The sequence below is a fragment of the Dendropsophus ebraccatus genome, chromosome 4 (assembly GCF_027789765.1).
Source record: "Dendropsophus ebraccatus isolate aDenEbr1 chromosome 4, aDenEbr1.pat, whole genome shotgun sequence".
Lineage (NCBI taxonomy): Eukaryota > Metazoa > Chordata > Amphibia > Anura > Hylidae > Dendropsophus > Dendropsophus ebraccatus.
In genome coordinates, this window is record NC_091457.1 from 110312093 (window position 1) to 110337497 (window position 25405).

At 42.0% G+C, this 25405-nt stretch overlaps 1 protein-coding gene across 1 annotated transcript; it reads right to left on the minus strand.

The window, feature by feature from the left end:
• Positions 1-1548: 1548 nt before the first annotated feature.
• Positions 1549-22208, minus strand: CHST13 (carbohydrate sulfotransferase 13). Its single transcript, XM_069966725.1, has 3 exons — positions 22048-22208; positions 7027-7103; positions 1549-5180 (listed from the first exon to the last, which is right to left on the minus strand). Exons 1-3 carry the CDS (start codon positions 22133-22135, stop codon positions 4335-4337), a joined length of 1011 nt encoding a protein of 336 aa, XP_069822826.1. The 5' UTR covers positions 22136-22208; the 3' UTR covers positions 1549-4334.
• Positions 22209-25405: the final 3197 nt, after the last annotated feature.

Consider the following 25405-nt stretch of genomic DNA (forward strand, 5'->3'; position numbering starts at 1 on the left):
CATGTACCCTCAGTCCACCATATTCAATGTCCCCTACTGTGCATCTTTTTACCCCTTCCGCCTCCCCTGCAGCTTGTGTTGAGCATGTTGGGGCGGAGCGTAACAAGCCTGGCACCGATTGGCTGATGCTCAGCACCCAGTGTCAGGGATCTGGTCAGCTGACTGTAACTAGGGATTATTTTCAGGGTACACTAGCATAGACATGTTATTTTAATAAATAAGGGAAAAAAGTGGCCGTTAAATGGTACCATATTAGCTGATGGTTGTTTGAAGTCCAAGTATGGCATTCATCCCAGGCATCTGTTTAACAGATACCTCAGAAAGCTCTAGTATCACTTGTCAATACCATCTTTGAAGGTTTTTGACGCAGAGGTGTGTGAAACTGCTGCCGCTTCTCCTCCAGAACAGTGGATACTGAAGACTGCCACCTGACAAACTGTGTGTGTTAGAATTATGCGTCAGGAGGCTGTCAGCAGCACCACCGCTCTGCAGTCAACTAAGGAGTAAGGCCATGTTCACACAACATATGTGTTGTATAAATCACGTCCGTTGTTGCAGTTTGCAACAACAGCTGTGGCCGCATGAAAAACTGACGTCAGTTTTCTGCTGCCGCTATTCATTGAATAGCGGCCACAGAGAACCTGTCAGTTCACACAATGGAGCCCGCATCTGAATTCAGCAGAATGCCCGGTATACTTAGTGTGAACATGGCCTTAGGGTAGATTCACACTACGGAATCCGCGCAGATCAGATAAGTTCCGTCAGAATCCATCACTCATACCCGCTCACAGCGGCGCGCATATCCGCTGGCTCCATAGACACCATTCTATGGCCGGGCGGATTCAGCATTCCTCCGAAAGAAGTGACATGTCAATTCTTTTGGCGGAATTCGCCCACCCATAGAATTGAGTCTATGGGACAGGCGGAGATGCGCGCCGCCATGAACCGGTATGATCGAATCTGCCAGAACTTATCCCAGCCTAAGGCTAGGTTCACACTGCGTTTTCAGCATCCGTTTAACGCATCCGTTTTTTGCAAAAAACGCATGAAAAACGGATTGCAAAAAACGGATTCATTTGTGTGTATCCGTTTTTCCATTGACTTCCATTATAAAAAAAAAACGGATCCGTTTTTTTTGACGGACCAAAACGGACAAAAAACGTTGCTGACCCTATTTTTCTGGACGTTAAAAAAAACGGATCCGTTAAACGGATGCTGAAAACGCAGTGTGAACCTAGCCTAAGAGTGTAGAGTTCACTATACAGCCAAACTGTGCATCTTTAGCTTTATAAATCCAATAGTAGTTAGAGAAAGACGAACCCGAGTGCATGGTATTTGATTAGCAGTGGCAGAAAAAGTTGGATGCAGCCCTAAGGTGGATACAGCTGCATCCTGGAGCTGCATCCAACTTCTTTGGCTGTAGCACGTTACAAAAAAAAAAGAAAAAAAAAGTAACTTTATGAAGACTTTTAACAATGGCATTATCTGATGCATACTAACAAGCCTACTAAACATGTTAACGTCAAGTCAGATCTAATCACTAAATATAGCGTGATATCACAGATCCCACAGTTGATTAGAATAGTTGTTTAAAAATAATTCTCAAAAATGAAAGGAAAGCTCTGATTGGCTGCAATGGGCAAATTAATAACCACATGATGTAACTTATTTATGTAGGCCATTTACAGAACGCCATTCTACAACAATATATAGTTCTGGTAAACAAATCTTATACAACAAAGTGACATATCAAATTTAACCAAATTACATGCAAAACAATAAGTAAATTTTTTATAATTTCTAGTTTTGTGTATAGCTGACAGCTTTTTTTTTTTTTTTTTAAATTGACTTATCAGAAAATGGTGGGGCGTACAGCAAAATAGGTATTTTTGGAATTTGCATGTCAAAATACATAATATAGTGCCACTGGCCTTTATGTTTTTTTGTTGTTGTTTTACACTATGTTCACACAACGTCAAAAATAGAGAAAAGGCGGCAGATTTTGATATTTCAGACTTTTTACCGATTTTGATATAACAGACTTTTTACCGCGGACATCAAAATAATGATCGTGATCATTATTTTCGGACGTCTTTTGCAAACAGCTGACTTTTTTATTAGTTGTTCACACACAGTTTTTCTTTTGTCACCGTTCTTTCTCGGTTTTTACAATTAAATTCAATGGACTTTTCAATTAAGCCGAACCCAAAGTCCAACTAGTAACCACAAACTAGAATAATGTACAAACACCAGTCATTGCACTAAGGGGAGGCCAGACAACTAAATAACGTAAAATATTTTAGACTAAAAATGACGGACGTAATTTTAAACAGAGCTGAAAAATAGCCTTACAGTGAGTTGTAGAAAACAGTATGCCACCCTTCTGCGCGTGTGTGTGCTCAATGAGCCAGTGCATTATTTTATATTTTTATTCACATTAAAATGTTTAATAAAAAAAACACATTAAAAAATGACATTTTTGTTGATTCATTGTCTTTAATAAAAAAAAAAAACTATTGGTTATTGTTGGTAAGATCTCTAAACATGATGTATCAGCACTAGGTTTTAACAGGAGGCCCATAATTTTCTTCACCATGGTGCTTAGATTTCAGTAGATCTTTAAGACTATGTTTATCTTTGCAACCTTTTTTGTATTGTTTCAAAGCATATAAAGCAAAAAGTAAACCAGTTTCACAAATAGCTTTTATATGGGCCAATATCTCATAATAACAAACAAACCCTGTGTATTGGGATTGCGTAGACATACTTCCTTCTGTCTGTCCTCTAGAAATTGCTATAGTTGGAATCTCACTGCATTTTTGCCACTGTTTAACGTACACACCAGGAGAAGCTACCATTCTATACATTAAATAGAGGCTGCCTAAAAGTACCATCATCACTCAGACTAATGGGATCAATTTAATAGATATTCAAGCTTTTCTTTTTTTTGTAAATGGATGCCATTGATAGCCTAAAAGCAACAATGCACTCAGATCTTTTCTCATCAAATTTTTGTGGCATCGGGCCACAATGTATTTCCTAATGCATACAGCAAATGGACACCACTAACCTGATGGGAAAAGAAAGTTAAAACAAATGCCTAGTATGGCATCCACTTAGCAGGTAAGTCATGATAAAGTTATTGAAAAGCTGATGTATCCGTCAAATGGATGCATGTGTTAAGTGACATAGGCCCTATTACAAGGAACAATCATCGGCCGATATCGGCTGATCGTTGCTGTTGTTTGTCTTTCAACATTTTGAAAGATAAACGACTGTGATAGCAGCGATCTGCTGCTGTCGCTCTGTGGAATAGGAATCTGTGGAATCCTCTATGGGCTGCCCGGACAATCTAGCGATCACCCGGGCAGCCCCCCGCAGCTCCTTGCGTCCTCCCCTGCACTTACCCACTTTCTGCCAGCGCGTGTAATAGCACCGGCAGCAAGCGAGGAACGAGGAGCAAACGAGCGCAGACAGCGCTAGTTTGCTCCTCTATGTCGTCCCATGTAATAGGGGCTTTAGTCCGATTACTAGAGATGTTTATCATATATTTTGTGAGCTTTCCAAACATAAAAGATTAACAGGAAAAAGCAGTGTGAACCCAACATAACATACTAAATTTATGTTAGTAAAAAGTAAGGGTCCCATGCACAAGTATTGGGTTTGTTATCATGGAAATACAGGCCTTTGTACGGTTACAAAAGTTGCCTTTTACTCCCCAACAATATAAAAAACATTTGGTTGTTTAGGCAGATATAGCCTTCAAAGATGGCAAAATCTAAAAAAAAAAACTTACATAGAATGTTATTGTAAAGCAAAAGGCCATTTCCATCGGTATAATTATAAACACATTTAGAAATCCATTCACCATGGAAGCAATCATTGGACATTCTGTAAATGTTATCCTGGGGCCTCCCATCACTGTCAAGGTCTGAAAGTCTGAGTCATTGATGTGGGTCACCCTGTTCAGGGAAGAAAAAAAACACAAATAAAATTTCCAACTCATGAATGTATTTCATGATGAATATTAAGCACTCAAGCCGCCCCAACTGATTCTGTATGGTAGCAAAATGGCTGATCCCTGCAGCCTATTTTGCCGATGAAGAAGGTGGCTAGCAAGAGTATCTAAGACTACAGCATTCAAATCCTGGTTTCTATGAAAGGTTGACTACAAAAATATATAGCACAGAATCTTCTTTGCATTCACAGGCAAAGCAAAAACACTTGCTGAAAATGTTTACATTGCAATAAATAAATTTGGCTCCATTGAATTCCCTCCACTGGGAAAGTGCTAGAGAGCACCAGGCCCCTGCATTCTCTCCCTTGCCCCGCGCTCAATGTATCTGCAAGTAATGTGGAATACTGTAATTAAAAAGCAAAAAGTCCATCTTGTAGAGGTTAAAAAGACGGCGTTGGTAAAAACGGGTGATGCCCTTGAAGAACTCTGCTGCCATCCCATCGGTGGTCCGTGTGGTTTTGGAAGAAGATGGAAACTTAATGGAATCTCCTACCCCTATCAATTGTAATAGATAGTTGGCATCCTCTTCTAGAGTCTCATATTTGCCTACTATGTCATACTGGACGATACAAGGGTGGCATAAGGAATGGACCCGCTCCCAGTGCTCATTGAATGGCTCTTCTCTTTGTGTTTGTGGGTCTACTAAGTAATATAGGAATTCCTCAAATGTAACATCGTCTCCATGTTCAAGTGCTTCAAGTGACGGGTCTCGACGATGGCGCTCTATAATCTTGGTGCCATATCGCTTGTGAAAGGCAGTGTTGTATGTACGAGTAAATTTGTTTCGGTAGGCAGAGACCAGCCTCTCAAATGGCTCTCTTACAAAAATGAACTTTAGGTAGTTCCGGAGCCGATAATTGATCTCTGAAGTACTAAACTCTGAGAGGGTGCGAAGGTTGGTTGGAACATGGGCCTCGTTGGCTGGGATGAGTGTAGGGTCTTTATGCTTTCCCTGGCCAGTGAGAACCATCATAACCCTTTTCCAGTTGGTGCACGCCACCTTAGGTACATAACAATACAGCAACCCATGTGTGTCATCCACAATCAGGTGTTTGAGGTCATCAGCAGTGAGGACACGACGTTTTCTTGTGTAGGTCTTGCAGGCGCTGCTCAGCAGCTCCCGACGTTTCTGGTGTTTAGCTTGGATTGATGAAGGCTCAAACTAAGGGTTAAAAAAAAAAAAAAAAAAAAACATAAAAAAAAAAAAATAATAGTATAAAATTATATATATATATATATATATATATAATATACATACACATACACACACGCACACGCACACACACACACACACACACACACAACAGCATCAACCTCCCATTCAATATGTATCGGTCATAGTCTTAGGTCATCTTTACTGTTAAATTCCCACTTCTATCCCAATCTGCTAATTTCACAGGGGTGTGGCCTTCTTAAAGATAATTCTTGAACCCTGGTTCTGAAGAAACAGTCTGTTTATGTAAGTGGCAAAACATCAATGACGTCTTTCCAAGTCTGTTGAAGGAACAGGGATTAGGCCAGGTAGAACATGTTCTGTTCTTTTCTACGAGAACAGTTATGTGCCCAACATTACCAGTGGACTCTGCCAAATACCAGTTGTAAACCTCCGCCCCGACTAACAAACTGGTATTTTGATTTTACTGTCCTGTATCTGTCTGAAGAAGGGATTATATCCCTAAAACATGTTACTACTTGGCACATACTTTATAAATTAGCATTTTTTTTATCATTTGAACATGTGCATGAGGAAGGAGGAGTTGGTTTCCTCCCAAACGTCCGTGAGAAGGAAGTACCTGGGCGTCCGAATTTGACACGAGGAGGACGTACCTGGGCGTCCGAGTTTGATGTGTACATCAGCTGTGAGTGTTGTGCTTTTGTAAATGCTTCATCTACATTCTAAATAAATGAATTTAAAAGTCATGAAGACGATGTGAGTATACTGTGCCCTGTGTCTACAGAGTGTATTGGTTCCATCTATCTGAAGATGACAGCATTTTTTCCTCCATACTTTCTCTGGAAAATGGGATGTATACTATTTAGAACAGTATCTGACTATGAGATTTGTGGAGAGAGGCACCAATGTCATGTTGGCCTTACCCTTCTCCCATATTTATGGTGAAATTCCATCCTTGTTTAACATTGGAAAGTTGACAACAGAGTCAGGGGCATAAGTATAAAGGGTGTTGCAGTCATATCCTGGAAGGTCCTTCTGTCCCATCGGAGGAGATCAGGACTATAAATGACTCATCAGAATTGGGAGTCTGGTTACAGACATTGCACTTAGGTTTCAAGAGCTTTAGGGTCCTATTACACTGGTGATTATTTGCTCAATTAGGCAGAATTGGGCAGATATCGCCCCATGTAATAGGCTGAAGAGCTTATAGTAAGAGGAGGTGCACAGTGACTGATGAAAGTATGTAAAATAATAGCTTTTTACTTACCTCTCCCTGCTCCCCTGGTGTCCTTTTGCCTGCACCTTGCTCACCACAGCTGAAACTTCTGAAGCAGTTTCTAAAGTGACAGGCTGCTCAACCAATCATTTGCTGGAGCGCTGTCCCATCTTGGTCGGTGATTGGCTGAGCGGCCTGTCACTGCACACACGGGTTTCAAAGCTTCAGCGGAGGCTGCAGTGAGTGGGGAAAAGGCAGAAGGACATCGAGGAGTGTGGAGGGGTAATTAAAACTTATTTTCTGCCAGTGCATCCCTTGATGCATGATCATCACCATGTAATAGGCTCAATAAGCAAGCACCGATCTAGCAGAATGATGCTTGCTTACAGCAAATGTCGTTCTATCTAATACTGCCCTAAGTTTACCCCAGCGGGAACCACTAAGCCTAAGGGTGCCTGCCCTTCCTTTTCTATAAACAGTGGCAAAATATAACTTTTGTTGTGAGCTTATGCTATGAACATCCCTTGGTATTAGACATAACTTTGCTAGGCCCTCTAACAACATATCTTTAAAGGTCAAGAAGGTAAAGAGCAGTGATTGTAAGGGGCATCAACACACCTGTTCACTGTCGTACAAGGCTTGCAAGGGGCTTCGTCTTGGCTTCCCATTCCAATTGCCCACAAAATGATCCTCACCTTTAAAGCGCAAGAAAAAATAAATAAATAAAAATTAGCAAGAATTTAACCTATCAAATTTCCATTGAGACCTAGATGTGAGGAAGGAAGGTACCAATTTCACAGGGAATATCACCAAATCCCTGTCATTAACATAATGGTTTAATAGAACTTCTGGCAGCTTCCAGGAGCCCAGACTGTTTAGATTACTAGACAGCAGACTCCATGACATTCTTAGGAAAACTTTATGAGCTACTAATGAAACGTCTGAAGCTTTTCAAATGTGACATGAGGGATTCTTCACATATTTTGTAGCAGCTCTTCTAGGGAACACTGCAGCTTACCTCATCACCAGACAATTTTTCCAGCAATCCTGCATTTTTATTATCCCCCACTTTAAGATATCAATTAATCAAGAAAAAAAAAGTATAGAATCTATAGAGTAAAATCTATAGATAAACTGATCATTCTTCTGCTACAAGCACACTGGTCACTTCTGTCTCTATAACCCGGTCAGCATTGCGTGAGAGCATTTAGCTTAGAGCTCCCATCATCAGGATTTAATCCTAAAATAGTGGGAGGGGGAATAAATTCTGAAAAGTAATCTCCCGTGGTTCCTCAGGAATCCCAAATCACATCTGGTTTTTATTCCCCCAGTAATGCAGAATAGAAAGGGGGGGGGGGGGGGGAATGTGGAAAGAGCACTATAAAGGTCTGGTATGTGATGACATCACTGCCTATAACATGACGACATCACAGATCATTTGGAAAATGAATAGATCCAAGATCTTAGTAGTATGTGTCTAAAGCTTCCACATTTTGGAAGCGTTAAAAGTCACTGATATCCATCTACTCCTGATAGATTCACTTAAGCCTTTTAAAATAGGACTAGGCTTAATACAAAGAGTGCGCCTCTCCTGTATATGAGAAAAAAAGAGAGACAGGGGGCGCTTCCTCGTGTAATAAAAGATAACCAGGTGGATGGTAGCAGGGTCTTACAGGGATCCACTCACCTGGATAGGTTGTGCAAAATTTAGGCACAACTCTATATGCAGCATAAAGGGGTGTACTCCGCAGCTGTACTGGGGGACGTCACCACCAACGGTGGGAGAAGCAAATGCAGATGTGTAATCAGCCGATTACAGGACCAAGAGTCGAATCCACACCAGGTATAATAAGCGCAGGAGTATTTAAATTTGCACACAGCGGTGCAACCAGGGATCATCCAGAGGTAGATGGCATAGTAAACATATAGGGGGAGATTTATCAAAGGGTGTAAAATTTAGACTGGTGCAAACTACCCACAGCAACCAATCACAGCTCAGCTTTAGGCAGTGCTGAAAGGAAAGAGGAGCTGTGATTGGTTGTTGTGGGCAGTTTACACCAGTCTAAATTTTACACCCTTTGATAAATCTCCCCCATACTCTTTATTGCTAAACCAACGTAGCGTGCTCTGATGTGATGACGTCACACACCAGAAGGATCACTCCGTTCCTCCACACCACTGGAGCCCTGTCTATCAGTCCAGGATGGGGGTTATTGTCCTCCAGCACGGTAAGCAATGAATTCTACCTACACATGAACACAATCATGTTCATTTGAACAGACTATGCACTTTAGTGACTATATATACTTTATGATCATTTCTGTGCATGGACTAACCTCTTTATTTATGTGGAGATACATGGTTGTTTGTTAATTTATTTTATTGATTTACTGGTAAGAACTGGTTATGAATTCATGGACTTATGGACTTATGATTTATGAACTTTGGAATCTCATGGACATATGGGCTGATGAACTTTACATATGTTATTTGCCCTTTGTTTACATAGTGACAACCTGCCATGTGCTTATATTTATTTATTTGTTTACCTCGGTCTGCCATGTGCTCATATTTGTTTACCTTTGTCCCAGGACTTCCTGAGGTCACTGACCCGGAAGCACAATATGATGTCATTAAGATGTGCCTATATATTGCTCATGTTAGACAATATAGGGACGAAACGCGTTAAGCAATAAAGAGTATATGTTTACTATGTCATCTACCTCTGGATGATCCCTGGTTACACCGCTGTGTGCAAATTTAAATACTCCTGCGCTTATTATACCTGGTGTGGATTCGACTCTTGGTCCTGTAATCGGCTGATTACACATCTGCGTCTCCTGTATATGGGCACTGCCTGGTACTGCGTCAGTGAATACTAGCTGTAGGGCAGGACAGCCAATGGCCAAGGGTGGGGTTGTTTGACAACTTCCTAGGATTTTGACAAAACTAAAGGAAACACAGAACATTTAATACAAGTTTAGTTATTATGTCTCTTGGGGGTGACTTTGGGGAGCTGTGTATCGGCATAGGTCCATATGTTACTGAGTGTTCATCTTTCAAACGAAGCGGAATCTTATTTCCATCGTAGCAGACACATTTCTCAAGCATCAGTACATTCTCCAAGACGATCTGAATACCTCATGTTCTGATGATGTATGGAAAGAATGACACATAGGTGTATGGCTGCGACAAAGCTTTCATGCAGATTTTGTTTCCCTTTTAATGCTTAAAACAGCACAAGTCGACAGCTGTGGGACCGACTCCAGACAATACAGAATACAGCACTGAGGTGTCAGCCAGTGATATCAGACCATGGTAGACAGAGGCCATAATAAAAGTTCCCCCTGTATGAGGGTCTAAAATGCTATAGGGAAATGAAAAAGTACTTCATAAAGAGAAGTGGGAGGTAGACCCAGCAGTATGGACTGACACAGCAGGACACCTAATGGGCTTAGATACAATGACAGTATCATATGAGAAGTTTAGATACAGCAGTCAGTATTAGGGTAGGTTCACACTACAGAATTCGCGCGGATACGTTCAGCGGATTTTGTGGCTTGTACCCGTTTATGGCGGCGTGCATATCTGCTGGCTCCATAGACACCATTCTATGGTCGAGACGATTCGGCTGTCTGCCGAAAGAATAGACATGTCAGTTCTTTCAGCGGAATGCAGAATCTGTCCGGCCATAGAAAGGTGTCTATAGCACGGGTGGAGAGGCTACAGAATCCGACTTAGTGTGAACCTACCCTCACACATGATAGGCTTCGTTAAAGTATTTTTAGTCCTACAGCCATTAACCATGCATGTGGTGAATAGTTTATTCTCCGCTTTAGTGAACACAAAAAAATAAATAAATTATATATATATATTATATATATATACACACACACACACACCACTTTAATAAAGCTGCTCTGATTCAGCACTGCTGCTCAGTGCTATACAGAGCTATCCCCCCCCCCCCCCCTGTACTGTATATTCTAGAGCTCTTCTTAATTCACTATGGATTTTACCTACAGAAATCCCTTCCATCCTATTTGAACTTGCATCAATGTTGCCATACTAGGGTGGACCAAAGCTCCACTGCTAGACTGGACAATATGAGTAGAGTATTATTTTACACCCCAGCAGGTTGTAACTTTTTAAAGGGGTTATTCAGGCTTGGAAAAACATGGCTGCCTTAAAAGGAGAAGTCCGGCAATTTTCTTTTAATGAAAGTATTGTATTGCCCCCCAAAAGTTATACAAATCCCCAAAATACACTTATTATGGGAAATGCTTATAAAGTGCTTTTCCCCCTGCACTTACTTCTGCATCAAGGCTTCAGTTCCTGGATAAAATGGTAATGTCACTTCCTGGATAAAATGGTGATGTCCAACCCGACTGCCAGAGCTGTGCGGGCTGTGGCTGATGGCAGGGGGACACTGAGGGACACAGGGCACTGGAGGGACACTGATCATCCCTCGGCCATCATCCTCTCCAGCAGCCACAGCCCGCACAGCTCTGGAAGTTGGATCGTGACATCACCATTTTATCCAGGAAGTGAAGCCTTGATGCAGTAGTAAGTGCAGGGAAAAAAAGCACTTAATAAGCATTTTCCGTAATAAGTGTATATTGGGGATTTGTGTGGCTTTTGGGGGGGCAATACAATACTTCATAAAAATTTTCACCAGACTTCTCCTTTAATCTAGAAACAGCACCCCTTCTGTCCTCAAATTGGAGAACACCCTAAAAAGAGTTGTCTGACTAATAATATGGCACAATTATTTGGCTACAATAAAGCAGTATTGCAGTCTGAACAGCATGTAATAGATGTACACTTAAGAGTACCAGGCAACTGCAGACCTATGTGGAAATTTACATCTAGTATACATTATAAAATCTACAGCCTGTTAATATTTCTCTGCAGATTTTACCCCTTCCAATGTAGCAAGAGGTAAAATTCATAAAGAGACATCTGCAAAATAAGGATCTACATTTATGGAGTTGACTGTTATTACCACCCTCACAAGCCCCCCCCCCCCCCCCCCCTTAAGAAAAAATGAAGTAGACATCTTGCACAGGGCTTCTAAAGCAGTGTTATTGGACACTTTATACTATATACACTATATATTACAGAGCAGGGACAATGGTCTGAAAATATAGGAACAAAGATATTGACCCTCACATTGTTAAACAAGTCCATACAGACCAGGCTGAAGTCAAGTCCTATCCTGCAGGAAGCCACACAACCACATTTGCATAAAATCTTGAGGACAGGGAAAAGTTTTAGAATGCAGGTGAGAGATGTACTAGCACACCTGGTAAGGGCACTATTACACCAACAGATTATCTGACAGATTTTAGCCAAAACCAGGAATGGATTATAAACAGAGAACAGGTAATAATGGAAAGACTGAGATTTCTCCTATTTTTTTTCAAATCTATTTCTGGTTTTGGCTTAAAAAAAATCTGTCAGATAATCTGTTGGTGTAATAGGGCCCCTAGTCTCCCAAAGGACCAGGTTCACCCAATAAATTACCTATATGATCCGACGTCGCTGTTTGGTCTTCTGCACTGTGTTCTAGGAAGCTCTGGCAGTGGACATGATACTGCTTTCCTAGACCCATATGTGCCATATCACAACATAAAATAACCTACTTTGCCATGGAGGTTAAACTTTTAATATGAGCACAACTCATGCTCATAACCTGCGTAATAGGGCCGCTATTCACCCCCACTCCCCCATCTATGATTAGCAGTGAATGGGTCTCCTGTATCAGGACTGGAATTTTTTGCAGTTCCACATCTGGAGAGAGTTAGAGCTTCTTCAGATGACATTGTCTACAGGAGGGCAGAATTGATACAATTTAAGACAGGTCTGGTTATGTTACGGTAGAGGAGACCGTAGGATAACTCATGACATAAGCTCCTATAAAAGGTTACTGGGTACAAGGAGGAGTACCCCAATTTTGTGAATATGAACCAGCAAAAGGCAAGCCTGAGCAGATATCAGGACTCACTGGGTGTATGGAAAGTGTGTGTGTGTGTGGAGTGTGTGTGTGTGTGTGTGTGTGTGTAGTGATAGGACATGATGCTTTTTGCATGTCAAGCCAAGGATGAGACAGAGGTCAGAGTCATAGTAGGGCCATACAAGCCATATTACGATCCTCTGGCCCTATGGTGGAATTTGAGAAGCAAACTAATGACTGGTTGACAGTGACCACCAAGGCCTGTCCTGGAGTTGGAGTTCAGACAATATGCACTGCCACCACTTGTGTGAGACACATACAGAGGCCTACAGAGGTGTGGAAATGTTCAAGTGCTAAATGACTGTCACACCCGTCAATGCTACAGCCAGAATATATTTTGGTCGCTGTGCGGCACATGGTAGGGCGAAAAACTGGTAATAATAATAATAATAATAATAATAAATAATAATATACACACAACGGTATCAGCCTAGGAGATGCAATAGACTGTCATTGTCTTTAGTTGCATTTGTTTAACTGCCACCAATTATAATAAATACTAATAATAATATTAATAATAATATTTATTTGTATAGCGCCAACAGATTCCGCAGCGCTGGCCATTGTGCAATAATATTTCTTCCAAGTCATGAAAATTCCCCTGCGTCATTGGGTTTTTGCTCAACTTAGTGGTTAGCTTTTTAATGGTTTAACTTCTGCTCAGTGATCTGCGCACAGAAAATACAGAAATTTTTCAGGCGATGCTGTTTGCCCTGTATAATAATCAAGATCAGAGTCTAAAGTCCAAGGGATTACGTGCCCCAGGGGGGGTTCACTATGCTTTATTATTACCTATGGTTTTTCGCTCTAGGATTTTTCTCATATAGTTTCTAGCAACACTTCTTGCTGATAATTAGCCCATGTAAGGACCTTAAAGCAACTCTGTACCCACAGTCTGACACCCCCCAAACCGCTTGTCTCTTCGGACAGCTGCTTTTAAACCAAGATCTGTAATAGGGTCCATTCGGCAGGTGATGCAGTTATTGTACTAAAAAACAACAATTAAACTGGCATCCCTGTGCCCAACGGCCAGGGCTTAGATTGTGTATACATTAGGCTGGCACAACACCTCTGTTCTCCTCCCCGCCCTCCTCATCATTAGGAATACTCCAGGCAGATTTTCTACTATTCATCAGCTGTGTCAGCACGGCACATGGGCAGGATCGTTAATGCATCTGTGCAATGTTCAGACAGGAGAAAATATTTTAGGGGCATTCTTAATGATGAAGAGGGTGGGGAGGAGGGGTGGTGCAAAATTATGGAACAGATACTCCAAGCCACGGCCGTTTGACTCAGGGCTGCAAGTTTAAAAGTTGTTTTTTAGGACAATAACTGCATCACCTGCCGAACGGACCCCAGGACAGATCTTGGATTAAAAGCAGCTATCCGATGGTACAAGTGGATAACCCCTTTAAGTTTAAAGAATTATGTGTTCCATGAAATTACCATACATTAAAATTTAGCCCCAGTGTCCTGTTACTATAAAGAAAAAAATAAATAACTAAAAACAACAATGCCCACATTTGATTCCCCAAAGGTTTTTGAAAAAATTGCAGTAACTACTATCCATTCCTCGGTCAGCACTTTGTACTAATACGTTGCAAGAGCGCGGTGGAAAATTACCAGCTGATATTTCTCCTGGGATCATAAATTCAGAATTCACAGTTATCCTGAGGGCCAGATTTAGAGACTCTCAATAGAGTCCTATCATCGGATGGCCGCAGAAGGTTTACCGGACACATTATTATTCTAGTCTCCTGCCAACACTTTCCTTGCTGCATTTTGACTGTGAAGACTTGAATGGTACAGCTTATTACAACGATGTAGAGAATTATATTATGTTCCGGTCTAATTTGCATTTAATAAATGGACCATACGTATAGACAGCTGTTCCCGACTTGAAAAGAAATACTATAAAGGCTGCCATTTGTGGTCAACCACCAGTCATCAAGAAACCATGGGTGGTGGTACTACAGCCCTAACCACTTTGCCTCCTCCAACTGTATTATTACCAGTATCTGTGGCATCATAGTAACGACATTCATGAACCACTAATCTCAGGATGAGCAGTCTTATAAGTCAACATGAATGCTAAAATGAATGAACGTGATCATCATCATGATGTATCTGTGACAACAAGCTACAGTAAAGTACATGGCTACCTATGCTTACCTAGCACCGCTTCAGTAACATAGCATTATAGTTCTAATGTTACATAGTTCTTCAGTTCACAAACTTTCTTCCTCCAGACTTTAGACACCAGTACCTAGAAGGTTCTGAAAAATGGATGCTCAGATAAATGGACAGTGTTCTCTAGTTACACTAGGACGCAAAACCTTGTCTCCAGTTTCTGGACACCTGACCTTACTTATTCAATATTAATCACATCACATATGTAAAGATACTTTATTCACATGCCCAGGAAGACAGTCACATTCTCTTACAGTGCTAGTCCATAAGATGTTTGGGAAAATGAATTAGCCTTACATTTTTCAGCTTATGGGTGGGAGGCAGCTTGCTGTCTGTGATACAGTACAAGGCAGGCTTAGCTCTGCCCCTCCATAGATATACATTATATAAACATACGGCAATTGCCGGAAAAAAAATCTAGTTGTTGACTACTAGAGCTGCTGCTGCAGTGCAAAACATTTTTCTCAATTGACAGACTGTATGAATGGTCATTTCAATAGTTTTCCTGCCATCTAGCAGTGGTTACATAAGGGCACACACGGCAAACAGGCATCGGATGGCCCAGACTAACCACCGGTAGAGAGCATCATTTTGTAAGTTCTTAAGAGTCAGCAGCTCCTACAGATTCCTTGACCCACATCCAGACTCAGATGGCATCTTCATTACGGACTCCTATGTCTGCCCGGACTATCTCCAGGTGCGTAGCAGAAGAAAATAGACCGTTGCACATGCTGCCATTGACAGCCACCCACTATTGCACTAGGTTTGTAGTGATGTTACTGAAACTGCTACTGGCTGGAACCACATAGCCTATGGTGATGGATGTAGGTTCTGTCCGGAATCGAATAATGGTCAGGTTCTCGTATAGTGGCCTCACGGTGGGATATCAATCTTGCTTTTGTTTAAGAGTGATACACTGCTTCTACTGCTGGTGTGATGACATGAGGAGACATCTTATGACATTGATCACCCCTAGTAGTGATATAAGGGACATTAACAAGTGATTTGTGCCTAGATATTCTACCACATGTTGCCTCTCAAGGCAGGACTAACAGCAGGATAATACTCAACCACTTACAGCAAGGACCAGAAGGACCAACACTTTATGGAACCAGCTGAGACGTCATCTTTGGCAACCTAAAGGCTGTATTACACGGCCTGATGACTTCATGTAAGCGAGTGCCGATCTGCTAGATTCGTGCTTACTTGCTGAGCCCTTATACGGCCCAATAAATTGTGCAGCCCTGGTAAAATAATATACTATACATAACTTGCAAAGAAGAAATTAAGTTGAATAAAGATTCGTTTTTTGACTCTACCAACTGTACAGTTGCTAGCTTCATTATCCCCGCGTCTACCACTTTACAAGTGCGATCATTGTGAGCAACATGGTACCTGCTGTTTCTTATTGTGCTGTTTCAATAGTGCTGCCAGCCAGCTGTATCTATTGTGAACAATAAACTATACATACCTCTCCGCAATCCATGATGTCCTGCAGCTTTGGCCCCCTTCCTGCAATGTTTAAATTGAAAGGCTGCTCAGCCAATCACTGCGACAGCCCCTCAGACAGCGATTGGCTGAATGTCCTGTCACTTTAGAGACTGCGGGTAGCCGGCCAAAGCCAGTGGGACATCAGGGAGCATGGAAAGGTATGTACAAGTTTATTTATTTATTTTTACACAGTCATCAGCTGTCGGCTATGCATCGCTATGGCATGTAGTCATGCACGCTTGGCGGCCAGTGATTTTAGATCAGGACCAAAAGACACAATCAGCCAAAGATCGCTGTCATCGGCTGATTGTTGTCTTTATTAGACGGAGCGATGATCTGCTGAATCGTCCTGATTTGGCAGATTATCACTCTGTCTAATAAGGCCCTAAGGCTGCATTCACATGTCCATATATTTTGCATACCTATGGACAGTGAATATCTGTCCTTGATTGTTTTTCCACCCGGCATGATGCATCAACATCATGCTGGCAGCGGGAAAAATGTTTGAATCTCTGTGGCACTGTAGTACAGCCTAATATTGTAATCATGTATGCTGTATACCATCATTACATTCACACATATGAAGAGTTATACAATTTATGCATTATTTCTCCATCAATGAGTATGTATACCACTGCCTGCCCGGGTCATGCCTGGTCGGGTCATGTTTATTCCTGCAGTCGTCACAAGAAAATACAGTGATATAAGGATTATTAGAGATGAGCCTAGGGGAAGGCATGACGTCTGCAGCGACTTTTACCCTGTGCGAAGCTGGAGATGGTAAATATCACACAGAATACTGACCAGACTGAGCAAACAACTCCAATCCTGACACTTGCTTTAACCCTTTACTTGACAGCGCTGCCCAGACATTACATGTAGGTTTCATTGGAAGTTGTAGTCACTATAATAGGATAATTCAGTGCTACAAAACATGTCAATACACTGAAATGATAGAGACAGGAAAAAAAAAAAAAGTTAGGAAATCATGGTGGATGATGCTTTATCAACGTTCTCAAAACACTTGTGAAGGATAGCACTATGTGGCTATAGGATGCAGTGAACTTCATTTCCTTTACCTTTATCCTTAATAGACATTTTTGCAACCTGTTCTGACTTGCACAGACTCTACAACATTTCTGCCCTCAGCTATTTTGATGGGGGGAAAATAGTGCTGCATGCAGGGATATTTTCCTGTCAAAAATAGTGGACATCTTGCCTGCTGGACCCCAAAATACAACAAGGGATCCAACAGACATCACTGTGAACAGAACCTAAAGTGGGCGCTGCTGGGTCCATGTTTGATGTTGACTATAAGGCCTGTTTTACACAATCATATTGATGATGCTCCATAATACAGAATGGAGATACAGATGTGTTACAGCATTGATGTTGCCTTTGTATTTCCATGCAGTAAGTACTGGCTTCTTAACAGGAAATTAAGTTACAATTTAGAAAACATGGTGAAAAACAAATATTGATCAGATACAGATGTATCTGTATTTTAATCTGACTTTGTAGACTTAAGTTTTTGGTTTACGAAATGGATGAAAAGAGTGCATCTACTTAAAAGACATGTATATTTTATATGGATCAAAAAGGCCCAGCTCTTACATAAATACAGACTTTTTCCCAAACTGTGAGACAGAGGTATAAGTGCAACTGTCAGCTGAACAGAACATCAACACAGGGAAAAAAAAATATTGTATATGGCCGTGTGAATGGCTCAACAGATAAAACATCAGCTAAGCATTACAGTCTCCAAACAAACTCATGAAATATGGATGATATCTGACAAGGTCTCTACTGGAAAGGGCTGACTGAAACCCCCGTTATCTGTAAGCATGGGGGAGCCATTATAAATCTTAGCTGTGTTAGAGTCTTCTTTTTATACTCAAAGGGTAGCTTCACACGTACCAGAAAGCCACTGCGATTCCGTTACTGTATCTTTGTATACGTTTAACATACTCGCAGTGGAATTTTCATTCTGTTGCGAGTATGTAAAATATGATTGTAAAGCCCCATCCCCAGAACTTGCAGCGTGAAATTTGCTGTTATCTGGTACATGTGACCCCCACCCTAAAGGGTGTGTTCACACGTACCAGATCCGCTGCGAGTTTGCAGCGAAATCTGCTGCAGATTCTGGTATAGTGAAGGTGTATGGGGTCACATACCCCAATCTGCTGCGGATACGTGACCTGGCCCCTTTAACCCCCTGCAGCCCCCGGCCGAAACATACATTACCTGCTCTGCGCTGCGGCTGTGTGAGGCTCCCGGCTCCCCATCAGCCAATCAGGAGCTTCACTGCAATCGCAGCGCTGAGAAGGTAATGTATGCTTTAGGCCAGGGCTGCTGTGGGGTTAAAGGGGCCGGCTTACATATCCGCAGTGGAATGAAAATTCCGCTGCGGATATGTAACCCATAGATCTTCACACTACATGGATCTGCAGCGGATTTCGCTGCAAATCTGCAACGTGAAATCCGCTGCAGATCTGGTACGTGTTAACGCACCCTAAAGCATCATCCTATTTTTAAATACCTTAACACGAATGTACCAGCAGTACACTCGCTTTAAGATTTTCACATGGATAGAACAGCGCTGGCGTGGGAAAGTTGGTACCGCAGTCCTCCATTTGAATCAATGGAGCCACATCATAAAAGGCCAGTGGTTTCCTTCCACTGGGTGCGGTCCAGCCTGCCTCCAGTGCATCACCCCCGGCCAGGGCCCGGGCAAAGCAGTCGTACGCGGGAAACGGCCGCCGTTCAAAAAAAGGACTGCAGCAAAAGGACTGCAGCACTGGCTTCCCCGCGCCGTTCTATTCATGTGAAAATCTTAAAACGAATGTACTCCTGTAACATTCACTTTAAAGTAGCACCCCATTTTTTTTTTTATTTGCTTCTTGTCTGTTCACCAGTGATGATTGATTTCCTGTGGTGCGATGTCACTCCGGTGCTCCGGCGCTGTTCGGATCCTGCTGGCGCTTGTATCACATCTCTACTGGCCCCTCTTCTTTGCCAAAGGCTTTTAAAGACCAGAAATCAGTGTTCTCATAGAAATGCATTAAAGACGCTGACTTCCGGCCTCTTTAAATGTGTCCTAGTCGGAGAAGAGGTTATTTGGGCACCAGCGGGATTTGAACGTCATAGGAGCATCGGAATGACACTGCGAGAAAGCAATCATCACAGGTGAGTATACATGCCAGCCTGCAGCTGGAGAGCAAAAAAAAGGGAAAAATAAGTAAGAGTTCATAAAAGGACCAAGGGGCTACAAAGGGTGCTGTCTGTCTGGAGGGCCACACTTTACACCACTGCTCCTCAGACTATAAAGGTGCCCCACTGATAGATCAAGCAGCTATGACAGAAGGAATCCTTCTCTCTGGTTGCACCAATTGTGTATGAACTATGCTCAGTGCTGAGACCCCTGTAGAACAGGATTAGTAGCCATGCATTTCATAATCTACTTGATGCCAGTTGGTTCCACATGACACCTTATTTCCCCTGTGGCAGCTCAGTAGGAAAATTACCCATAGAACACACAGGGGCCTTTTATGACCCGGGTTATTTCAAGCAAGTACTTTACCAGTCTTTGGATTCTACTGCTTTCTGGAACTTGTAGTTCCACAGTCTTCAGTAAAAGGGTTCTGTCATACACAAGTGGTCTCTATAAGCTCTTCCACTGTTGCAAAACTACAACTCCCAGCACGTGCTGTCCAAGCATAGCGAGTGATGCAGTTTTGTAACAGCTGAAGCATCACGGTATGGAAATCAGGGTTATGCACAATGCTACCTGCACCCAAGAGCAGCTGCTCAGTCTATAGTTACAGCCATGAACCTTTCATCAGTCGATTCATCCATCACTCATACATCTACGTCCAGGTTACAGAGGGTCAGATATATTGTATCTAGGGATAGGTTGAAACATGTGCTAGTAGCATTGAGGGCAAGCTGGGACCCCCTGAGGTGAAGGGTCCTAGTACATGGCTGATCTGCTACAGCTTTGATCAACCTTTCTCATAGTGCACATGGTTTCTATGAGGAGGAAGAGAAAATATGAAACGGAGAATGTAAGTCAGCCAATATATAGCCATCAATGTGATGGTGACAACTGCTCATCAGATGGAGCAATGACACAGTAATGGACTGTAAATGAGGTGCTATTTCCTTGTGTGGTCTCATAGGATGTGACAGGGACATTTGCCATCTGTACGCACACCGGCATGGCAGCGTTACAGCATATATAGCGGATTGGAATAGACCAGCCAGTCAGGGGGTTCCTTACACCTCATATGCAGTCATGTCACTAGTTAACATGGGGACACTGGAGCCATCAATCTGCCCCTTTTGTACATGAACTATAATATCCATAGAAACAAGCATTTGCCACTGTCCACATACACGTCCAGTTACTGTGCCATCCTATGGAAAATAATTTTGATCATCCGATGAGGATGTTAGTAGCTGGATGTGCAGACTATTGTTCCCTGTTATCAGCCATTACCATATTATTTTTCAATAGGATGAGTGGAAGGAAGTACAGAAAGCCCCCCATGTCACATATCCTCTAGACAAGTCTGTGTAAACATATGCTACAACTATAAGCTGCCTCATTTAGTGTCAGTGGTCCTTTAAGATTGTTAAAGGGGATTTTTTAAAAATATTGCACATAATGTAAATAAAAAGTGCAATTAAGTTTCTGGGGTGATGTCAGCTTTAAAATATTTCAGTGTTTTTCTAAGCCCACCGCCTCCAGGGGTCTGAAGCAGATTGTGAGGCCAGAGAAACTTCCACAATGCGGCCAGACACAGGGAGCATGTGTTGGTGAAGGAAAGGGGTGGGGGTGGGGGGTAAATGAAGGTGTTTATTTTGATCTGCCACATTGGCAGAGGCTATGGGAGGGGCAGCTGAAGCCTAAACAATTAACTCATTCAATGCCAGTTAATTTTAGAGCCACTGCGGTCTAACCTATTTATGTAGTCTGGACCGCAGAATGAATGAACGTTTCCATAAGGTGTTCTCAATACAGATGAAGCAGAGATTTTTTTTATTTATTTATTTTTTTTTTACGATTTCAAGCATGTTGTTAAGGAACTGTGATATTGTTATTCCGAGAGTTCAGCAACATCAGTACCGTCCCCTGACTTCTTAGTGTGCAGACAATTGTGTAGGGCCATGTCTCCACCAGTTCCCCTAATGGTAGTGTAGTGGGGTACAATTAACCCCATGAGTCACAGGATCCAACTGGTGTCTAATGTGGAAATGTAAACCAAGACTTGCTGAGAGGCTCCATTTATTAAAGGGAGGGACATTCCTGAGACCTAGGAGCCGATGGACAAATAAAGAATATTTTATACCTATGACACAGAGAAGGGAGGGGGGTGCACAGATTCAGGGCCTACAAAAATGGGTCAGGAGAGTTAACACTTTGTTTGCCACATGGTAAAAAAAAAAAAATGTATGTCAATGCTTAAGATTGTTGCAAAAAGGGAAATCCTATTACTAAAAAAGGTAGGAGTTGTAGTTTTGCAACCACACATTAGAGAACACTGCGATAAGCTCCTGAATTCACAGACAGTGACTTGTATACAATATGAAACCTTCCTGCAACTTTGTTGCGACTACAGCATGACACAATGCAATTCTACAGACTGTATTGTATCAGCTGCCTGTGTCACATCTGGCCAATCACAATGGAACTTGATACTTGACGGAAAATTATTACAGTATAGCCGTATCCAATTGGTCTTTGGTTCCCATAGATGGAGCAATGATCAATGTAAGTTTAAATTATCTGACTTATGAATTCTTGATGCATCTAATACCATAATTAGTAACTAACCTACTGGGCTTGCCTTTTAAGTGGCGGCGATGGAGTATAAGTTAGTGGATTGTGTCCCCTCTCCCAGCCCCTCTATCCCCTTCCCAGAGGTATCTGTGCCGCTTACCTGAGCTCAGGCTGTTCTGGAAGTAGAAGATGATTAATATAAAGGATCCCAGACAGGTCGCCAGGACCATCACTTTGCCTCTCCTCATGCTGCACAGGGAGCCAGCCCTGGGTGCTCATTGCCTGCAAAGTGTGCACAGATCCCCTCAGTCCCTGCACTCTCCCTGTACAGCCAGAGAGCCCACAAAGGAATATACCACTTGCCTCTACCTTGATGGGGGTGGATCAGTCCACATATACTGGAGCTCATTTTTACTAAACCCGCCCTGTAGTTTTAGTGTGGTAGAATGCTAGATGTCTAGGCTTAGTATTCTTTTATAAGTGATCATGTGATTTAGGGAGTCCTATGGAGCCAAAAATAACTATCCTTTTGCAAACCCCCTCCTATGTATAAATGGTATAGACCATCCTGGGAGCTTCTGTTATCACACAGTTTGCTGTATCTGCAAAGTTTGATAGAGTGTGCAAATAAAGTGTAATGTGAGTGACACACCGCTGCAGTGTAACCGTGTAGTACACCCCTGCATGTTATACATTGTGCCTGTATGGTGGTATGTTCCTCTATGTGATACATTGTTACTGTGGTATATTCCTTTGTGTGATACATTGTTACTGTGGTATATTCCTGTATGTTATACATGGTTACTATGGTACGGTCCTGTATGTGATACATTGTAGCCGTGTGGTACATTCCTGTGTGTGATACATTGTTACTGTGGTATATTCCTTTGTGTGATACATTGTAGCTGTGTAATACACTCCTGTGTATGATACATTGTAAGGACGGGTTCACACTACGGAATTCTCACGGATAAACTCTGCGGAATTCCGCCAGCTGTACGCGCTCACGGACGTGCGCCTTTCCGCCGGCTCCATAGACACTATTCTATGGGCCGGCTGATTCCGCATTCCGCCAAAAGAATTAACATGTCAATTCTTTCTGCGGAATGCGGAATCCGCCCGTGCATAGAATAGTGTCTATGGCACAGGCGGAGATGCGCGCTGCCGCGTGCGGGTATGAGCGACGGAATACGCAGCGGATTATACGTGGGAATTCCGTAGTGTGCACGCACCCTAAGTGTAAAAGTAAAAAAAAGTGTCATTAATAATAAAAAGCCTCCGCCGCATGCGTAATCACCCGAACTCTTAATTAATCACATTCCTGATCTCGCACGGTAAACGGCGTAAGCGCAAACAAATCCAAAAGTGCAAAATTGCGCATTTTTGGTTGCATCAAATCCAGAAAAATTGTAATAAAAAGCGATCAAAAAGTCGCATATGCACAATCAAGGTACCGTTAGAAAGAACACATCATGGCGCAAAAAATGACACCTCACTCAGCCCCATAGACCAAAGGATAAAAGCGCTATAAGCATGGGAATGGAGCGATTTTAAGGAACATATATTTGTTAACAATCGTTTGAACTTTTTACAGGCCATCAGATAATATAAAAGTTATACATGTTACATATCGTTGTAATCATAACGACTTGAGCAACATATATAACACGTCAGTTTTACCACAGGGCAAATGGCGTAAAAAAATACCCTCCAAATGACAGAAATGCGTTTTTTTTTTCAATTTTCAGCCTGTCATTGCAAAGTACAATTAGTGACGCAAAAAATAAGGGGTCATGTGGGTTTCTAGGTGAAAAAATGCAAGTGCTATGGCCTTTTAAGCACAAGGAGGAAAAAACGAAAACACAAAAATTGAAATTGGCTCGATCCTCTAAGGGTTAAAATCAATGGACTTTTCAATTAAGCCGCATGCAAAGGCCAATTAGTAACCCCAAACTAAAATAATGTACAAACACCCGTCATTGCACTAAGGGGAGGCCAGGCTGCTAAATAACATCTATTAGCCTCAAAATAACGGGCGTCATTTTAAACAGAGCTGAAAAAACGTTGTGTGAACATAGCCTAACTGTGTGGTACATTCCTGTTTGTTATACATTGTAGCTGTGTGGTACATCCCTGTGTGTGATACATTGTGACTATGGTATGGTCCTATATGTGATACATTGTAGCTGTGTGGTACATTCCTGTGTGTGATACATTGTGACTATGGTATGGTCCTATATGTGATACATTGTAGCTGTGTGGTACATTCCTGTGTGTGATACATTGTTAGGCTATGTTCACACTGCGTATGATTCCGTCCGTAGTGCGAACCGCGAATATACGCACGTAGTTTCGAGGTTGATGCGTTCGCTTGAAAGTATACGATATACGGACGCACAATGCACACTACGCATGAGCTTACGGTCGGATCGTATGCAGCGCCGTGAAAAATGAACAAGACCATTGTTTGAGGACGGAAATGTTGAAACTCACGGCCGTGGATTTCCTTGCGGTCCCGTACGGAGTACTTATTTCAGCCAAATTGAACTTGATTTTTCGATCCAAAAGGTTCTGTGTGGTTTACGGGGCTGGGCGAAGATTTCCAAGTAAATGACCTGCCTCAGATCGCTTCGAAACAAGCTAGGGAAGCAGAACTGTAGTACATAACATTCTTGTATGTTATGCATTGTAACTTTATGGTGTGTTCCTTAGTGTGCTACCTTCCTGTGTTTTAACATTGTCACTGTGGTGCGGTCCTGTATGTTATGACTATACTTTACTATATGTGATACATAAAGTGGTACATTATAACTGGTACTGTATGGTATGTTACTGTATGTGAAACATTGTAGTTTTGTGGTTCTTTCCTGTGTGTAATACATAGTGACTGTGTACTATCTTCTTTTGTGTGATAAATGGTAACGGCATGCAGTGTTCTTTTGTGTGATGAATAGTAACTGTGTGCTATGTTCTTTTGTGTGATGAATGGTAACTATGTGCTATGTTCCTATATGTGATACATTGTGACTGTGAGCTATACATTGTAATCGTGTGATATGTTGCTGTGTGTTACATTGGCTCAGATTTACTAAGATTGTCGTGATGTATGAGTCATGTTTACAACTAAGCGATGATGAGGCGAGAAACGGGTCAATCAGGACACTACGACTGCATCATAATTGTTCGTCTTCTGAAATAATAAGGTATTGCTTCTAACAGTATGCTGGACAACCTTTTGTATGTTTGAATTCACCAGCTGCGGGGTCCAGAACAGCATCCCTGCACCTGGTGTTCCAAAAAGTCGACTTCAGATACGTAACTGCAACACAATACGGGAATCTTCATTCCTCTGGTGAGCTGGCTTACTTTTTCTTTTTGTACTGTAAGCATTGCTATCTAATTTTTTACCCATCTGATGTTGGAGTACCGCTTTAAAGCTATGTTCACATCTCATTTTACAAGGAAAATAAGTCACATTTTTGTTTCGTTGTCTTTAAAACATGTCTAAAAATCATTGG

Bases quoted from the DNA above. Each gene is read 5' to 3' on its own strand.
- CHST13 (XM_069966725.1), bottom strand. From the start codon at position 22,135: ATGAGGAGAGGCAAAGTGATGGTCCTGGCGACCTGTCTGGGATCCTTT. The intron at 7,104-22,047 runs GTAAGCGGCACA...TGCGCTTTAAAG, and splicing joins CCAGAACAGCCTGAGCTCAG to GTGAGGATCATTTTGTGGGC. The intron at 5,181-7,026 runs GTGTGTTGATGC...TTTAACCCTTAG, and splicing joins CCTTGTACGACAGTGAACAG to TTTGAGCCTTCATCAATCCA.